Source organism: Silene latifolia, chromosome 9 (genome assembly GCF_048544455.1).
Source record: "Silene latifolia isolate original U9 population chromosome 9, ASM4854445v1, whole genome shotgun sequence".
Classification (NCBI taxonomy): Eukaryota; Viridiplantae; Streptophyta; class Magnoliopsida; order Caryophyllales; family Caryophyllaceae; genus Silene; species Silene latifolia.
In genome coordinates this window covers 80,594,460-80,600,754 of record NC_133534.1, presented here as the reverse complement: position 1 = coordinate 80,600,754, position 6,295 = coordinate 80,594,460, and the positions used below count along the sequence as shown (strand labels likewise).

At 32.4% G+C, this 6,295-nt stretch overlaps 1 protein-coding gene across 1 annotated transcript; it reads right to left on the bottom strand.

Moving 5' to 3' along the window:
• Positions 1-517: 517 nt before the first annotated feature.
• Positions 518-3,106, bottom strand: LOC141601270 (protein FAR-RED IMPAIRED RESPONSE 1-like). Its single transcript, XM_074421537.1, has 4 exons — positions 2,966-3,106; positions 2,442-2,872; positions 2,027-2,338; positions 518-950 (listed from the first exon to the last, which is right to left on the bottom strand). The coding sequence occupies exons 1-4, from the start codon at positions 3,104-3,106 to the stop codon at positions 518-520; spliced, it is 1,317 nt and encodes a 438-aa protein (XP_074277638.1).
• Between the last annotated feature and the right edge of the window lie 3,189 nt (positions 3,107-6,295).

Genomic DNA, 6,295 nt, shown 5'->3' with positions numbered 1-6,295 from the left:
ACATAAGTAATCCAAAATAAGTTCAAGTAACACAATGTTTGGCTATCTAATAAAACAGAGAGATTTTGGTCTTATGACAGTGTAACTCTAACATTGGTGTTACTAAAAGGTACAGCAACTGCAGTTCAAAGTTACGCTGCCATGAGACCAATTCCTAATCGCTCGCTCCAGTTATAGCAAATCAAAGTTTTAAGTTACACACTCAAAATATATAGAGCAACATTTGTCACTACTCTAACGTCTATTCTTGTTCTGATTCCAGATCTTCCTCCTCCGATCCTCTCCTTCATCCTCTTCTGGTTCAGACGACCCTTCGCACAATGGCGTGTGTGCTGAGAAGGGGTTAGGGCAGTTCCTTTTGTCGTGATTTGTCATTCTCTTACAATTCTTACACTTACGTTTGGGTTTCCTAGCCAAACCATTGCTTTTGTTTTGGATGACAGCAATTTTTTTCCAGTACCCTTGTTTTTCGAATTCTTTGGTGGCAATATCGTCACTACCTCACATGGCGTACAATTCAGAAATTTCTCCATTTGTTGATTTTTTTATTCAACACTTCCCCTAATGGTGACAGCGACTCTTTAAATGCCCTAATTACAGCGGAAAAGCTGTCAACATTAGCTACTCCTTTGTCTCGAAGGAGCCCTACAGCTTCATGAACTTCTGCCCACATTATTGACATTGCAATTTGTTTTTCATCGATGACTTGCATGTTTTCTGTCCCATCACCATTATTATTGAAAATCCTTAATCGGAAATACTCTTTAATACATCTATTTACAACATAATCTTCTGGTATAGTCTTTATCCCACTTGCTGAAAAAATCCATATTATATGGCGGCATAGTATTCCGGTTCTTTCAAACATCGTACAACTGCAGCTTGCTTTACGTGTACCAGTGTCATCAGTTAAAGCTAGCATGTAAGTGTGAATGTTAAAAATAGTGTAACTGATTATATAGAAATTTAAATGAGATAAAAACAGAAACTGTAAATGACATATCATGGAAAGTGTAAATGTCATATGATGTAAAGTGTAAATGTCATGAATTGTAAAGTGTAAATGTTAAGTTATTAGAAGTGTAAATGTAAACTAATAGGAAGTGTAAATGTCATGAACTGTAAAGTGTAAATGTTAAGTTATTAGAAGTGTAAATGTTAAGTTATAGGAATTTAAATGAGATAAAAACAGAAAGTGTAAATGTCATATGATGTAAAGTGTAAATGTCATGAACTGTAAAGTGTAAATGTCATGAAGTGGAAAAGTGTAAATGTTAAGGTATAGGAAGTGTAAATGTCATATGATGTAAAGTGTAAATGTCATGAATTGTAAGTGTAAATGTTAAGTTATAGGAATTTAAATGAGATAAAAACAGAAAGTGTAAATGTCATATGATGTAAAGTGTAAATGTCATGAACTATAAAGTGTAAATGTCATGAAGTGGAAAAGTGTAAATGTTAAGGTATAGGAAGTGTAAATGTAATATCATGGAAAGTTTAAATGTCATATAATCTAAAGTGTAAATGTCATGAACTGTAAAGTGTAAATGTTAAGTTATAAGAAGTGTAAAGTGTAAATGTCATATAAGAAGTGTAAATGTTATGTTATAGGAAGTGTAAATGTCATATCATTGAAAGTGTAAATGTCATATTATGGAAAGTGTAAATGTCATATAATGTAAAGTGTAAATGTCATATAATGTAAAGTGTAAATGTCATGAACTAGAAAAGTGTAAATGTTATGAACTGGAAACGTGTAAATGTTATGAACTGGAAAAGTGTAAATGTTAAGGTATAGGAAGTGTAAACTACCTGGACTGTATGCAACTTCAAAATTCTTCTTCCTGGATGAATCTTTGACAGTAGTTACCTTTGCAGCATGAATCTCTAATGCCAGATGTGTTAACGCCGCTGCGGACGAGTGCTTATCCATGTTGTCAAGTTGTTTCTGTGTATGTCTTTGTTGGTCCATAGTGCTCTCAAAACGCATCCAAAACTCAACCATGTTCCTGACTTATGCTCAAACCTCTTGAAAAAGCTATTTTCGCTCTCTGATCTTTGAGTCGTCCTCATAATCGACGCCATCCTCAAGTCTCTGCAATGCGCCATCACCCATTGTCCCCTTATAGCATACGTATCTGCAAACCAATCATTTACGCCAACACCATGATCTTCAATTATTTGCTCCCAGATACCATCAAATTCTGCTGCTTCAAGCTCATCGTCCCATATAATGTCATTAATTTTACACATGAAGTCATTATAATCACTCCTAGAGACACCAAACTTACTGGGCATTTTGTTCATTATATGCCACATACTGAACCGATGGTATTGCCTGTCTTGAAAACAAGAGGGACAGATTTGATAATACCTGGGTCCTGATCTGTAATTATGTACTCGGGTTCCTTACCCCCCCCCCCCCCATTGCTTGTAAAAACCGGCTGAAAACCCAATTAAATGACTCGTAATCTTCCCTTGCAATTAGATCCCCACAGAACGTCATAGATCGTTTATGGTGGTCAACACCTGTGAATGGTGTGAATACCATAGAATACTTATTGGTGGAGTAAGTTGGGTCGAATGACACCGCATCACCAAAAATTTTGTAATTATCTCGGGCAGTACCGTCCGCCCATATGGCCCTACGTAGGCTGCCATCATCGTCAAGGTCATAGTCAAAGTAGAAACCTATTCTTGTTTCAATCATTTCCTTGAAATGGTCAACAAACAACTGACCATCCCGTTCGTGAATGAAACATTTAACATCCCTATGGAAGTTTTTAAAATCATTTAAGCTTGCTCCAATGTTCTCGAATCCATTCACTTGTTCTTTGCAGATTCTGTATGTCTTTGTTGCTCCTATCTTCAGCTGCCAATCAATCATTAACAGATACGTCATATAAATATAACATGAATGGAATTATTTATTTAGTAGAGAGAGTGATTAATATATATTACAAACCCTTGAGTTCGAAACGATTATCATCTTGTGATAATCTGTTATGTTACGCGACAATTTCTGGAACTCTCTGTCCTTAAGTGAGATAAGCTCGTGATTGTGACCCTCGTGGAACCGGTCAATTAATAAAAGACCATTCTTCATATATAGTCGTATCCTCGCTTTACACCCCACTCTAGTGACCCTGAATATCCTCTGTGACTTCTCCCCAACCAGTCCGTCATCCCGATCTTTACTGGGCGTCTTGTGAGCGAAACCTTCTCGATTGCAGACGACGAGCTTTGACTTGATCTCACCGCCACGCCTTTTTTTTTGTTGTGTACCTATGCACATCAAACCCACAAGGAATGGCGTATATCTTATAAAAAGTCACCGCGTCCTCAACCCCCCAAACTCCTGCCCGATGTACGGTGTAAACCTCTTCTCGACCTCCCTACACGGCTCCTGTCGGGTTGAACTCCATTCTGTTTTAGCGAGTCTGTAAATGTGCACAGAGTGTAAGTGTAAATGTAAATGTCATCAGATATGAAGTGTAAGTGTAAATGTGCATAGAGTTTAAGTGTAAATGTCATCAGATATGAAGTGTAAGTGTAAACGTAAGTCAAAGTAAAGTGTAAATGTAAAGGGAATGTTCCATAAATGTAAATATTCCAAAAGTGTAAATGTCCAAATTATGATGTCCCAAAAATGTAAGTGTAAATGTAAACATCCAAAAGTGTAAGTGTAAATGTCAGCAGAAACGAAGTGTAAATGTGCTGTTCTGAAAGTGTAAATGTCATCAAAAGTGTAAATGTTGTCAGAATGCTAACTCAAATAAAAAATATAACAATAAAAATGCAAAGGTGACTATAACAATTATAAAGTGTAAATGTAAAACTACACCAAAAGTGTAAATGTCAGCAGAAATGCAGTGTAAATGTGATGGTATAAAAGTGTAAATGTCAGCAAAAGTGTAAATGTTGTCAGAATGCTAACTCAAATTAAAACTATAATAATAACAATTAAAAGGTGACTATAACAATTAAAAAGTGTAAATGTAAAATTATAGCAAAAGTAAACATCCAAAAGTGTAAATGTCAGCAGAAATACAGTGTAAATGTGATGGTGTAAAAGTGTAAATGTCAGCAAAAGTGTAATGTTGTCAGAATGCTAACTCAAATTAAAACTATAATAATAACAATTAAAATGTGACTATAACAATTAAAAAGTGTAAATGTAAAACTATAGCAAAAGTAAACATCCAAAAGTGTAAGTGTAAATGTCAGCAGAAATGCAGTGTAAATGTGATGGTTTAAAAGTGTAAATGTTGTCAGAATGCTAACTCAAATTAAAGCTATAATAATAACAATTAAAAGGTGACTATAACAATTAAAAAGTGTAAATGTAAAACTATAGCAAAAGTGTTCATGTAAATGTTGTCAGAATGCATTGATACTACTCAAAACTCAAATTAATGAAAACCCAGCATGAAGATTTACTTCTAACAATCTTCATTTCAAACCCAGTAACAAATAATAATAACAAGAATGAACAAATTCGTTGACATGCAAATTTTATCATGACCTTCATCCATCCTATTCAACTTAAAATATTAAAACGTGACTGAAAACAATGAATAAAATGAAGAAATACCATTGATGTCGTCTATTATTTGCATGTTTACGCTGATTTGCAAGATTTAGAGAGAATTTTAGCTGAAAAGTTCGTTTTCAAAAGGAAGAACCCAGTTTTAGAGAGAAGAAAGAAAGAATCCAGTTGGAAATAAGTGTGTTAAGGAAGGAAGAATGTGGGAGTGTAAACATAGTACAAAGGATATATCCTTTTGTCCGCCAGTTTTGATCATTGGGAAGGACAACTTGCAGGAAATGTTGTCCTCTTTCCTACCTAAGCTTTGCCCTTTTTTTTTGCCTATATTTTGTAAAAAATCTCCACCTTAGATGTTGTCCATCTAAGGGTCCTTATAAGGACTTAAGGACTCAAATGAGGTAAAGGACTCATTAGATCTCCTCTCTCACTCTCTCTCTCTCTCTCTCTCTCTCTATATATATATATATATATATATATATATATATATATATATATATATATATATATATATATATATATATATATATATATATATATATATATATATATATATAGTGAAGTTCAAATGAGTCCCTCATATGTTTTGAGTCCCTAAGTCCTCACTACATCTTTTGGATCTTCTATTATTGATGGTTGAGATTGAAAGCAAGAAACACACTTAACACTAATTAGTTTCCTATACACTAAATAATTCTATTTTCTCTCTCTAGCTTTAATTATAATTCACTAATTGATTAATCTACCCAATTAACACTATCTTTTGCCTTTTTATATTTTCAAGTTTTTACAATTTTTTTTTTTTTGAGAGAAAGTTTATACAAATTTTATGACACTTTTACTGTTTTAAAAGTGTAATTCTAACAAAAAAAAAGTGTAATTTTAACAAAAAGAAAGCGGTTTTGACGGATATTATTTTGAAATTTCAAATTTTGAAGCAAGTTTACGACAAATTTTGCGTTTTACGACAAATTTGAAATTTTGAAGCAATTTTACGTCAATTTTTGAGAAATATTTTTTTTTTTCAAATTTTAACATAACTCGTTCTAAATTGAGTGATTTATAAGTGTAACTTTAGTCTTTTAGAAGTGTAACTTTAGTCCATTAAAGTGTAATTTTAGTCCATTAAATTGTAATATTAGTCCAGAAGTGTAACTTTAGTCCATTAAATTATAATTTTAGTCCAGAAGTGTAACTTTAGTCAACTAAAGTGTAATTTTAGGCCATTAAATTGTAATTTTAGTCCATTGAGAGTATATATATCTCTAGTCCATATTCAATGTGTAACTTTAATCCATTGAGAATGTAACTTTAGTCCTTTGATAGTGTAACTTTAGTCCATTGAGAGAATAACTTTAGTCCTTGAGAAGATACCCTTAATAGAGATAAGTGTAACTTTAACAGAAAAAAGTGTAATTTTAATAGAAAAAAGTGTATTTTTATTAGATAAAAGTGTAATTTTATTAGATAAAAGTGTAATTTTAATGGAAAAAAGTGTAATTTTAACTGGAAAAAGTGTAATTTTAACAAGAAAAAGTGTAATTTTAATGGAAAAAAGTGTAATTTTAACAGAAAAAAGTGTAACTTTAACAGAAAAAAGTGTAATTTTAATGGAAAATAGTGTAATTTTAACAGAAAAAAGTGTAATTTTAATAGAGATAAGTGTAATTTTAATAGAAAAAAATATAATTTTAATAAGTGTAACTTTAATATATAAAAGTGTAACACACATGCATAGGCCATTTTAAT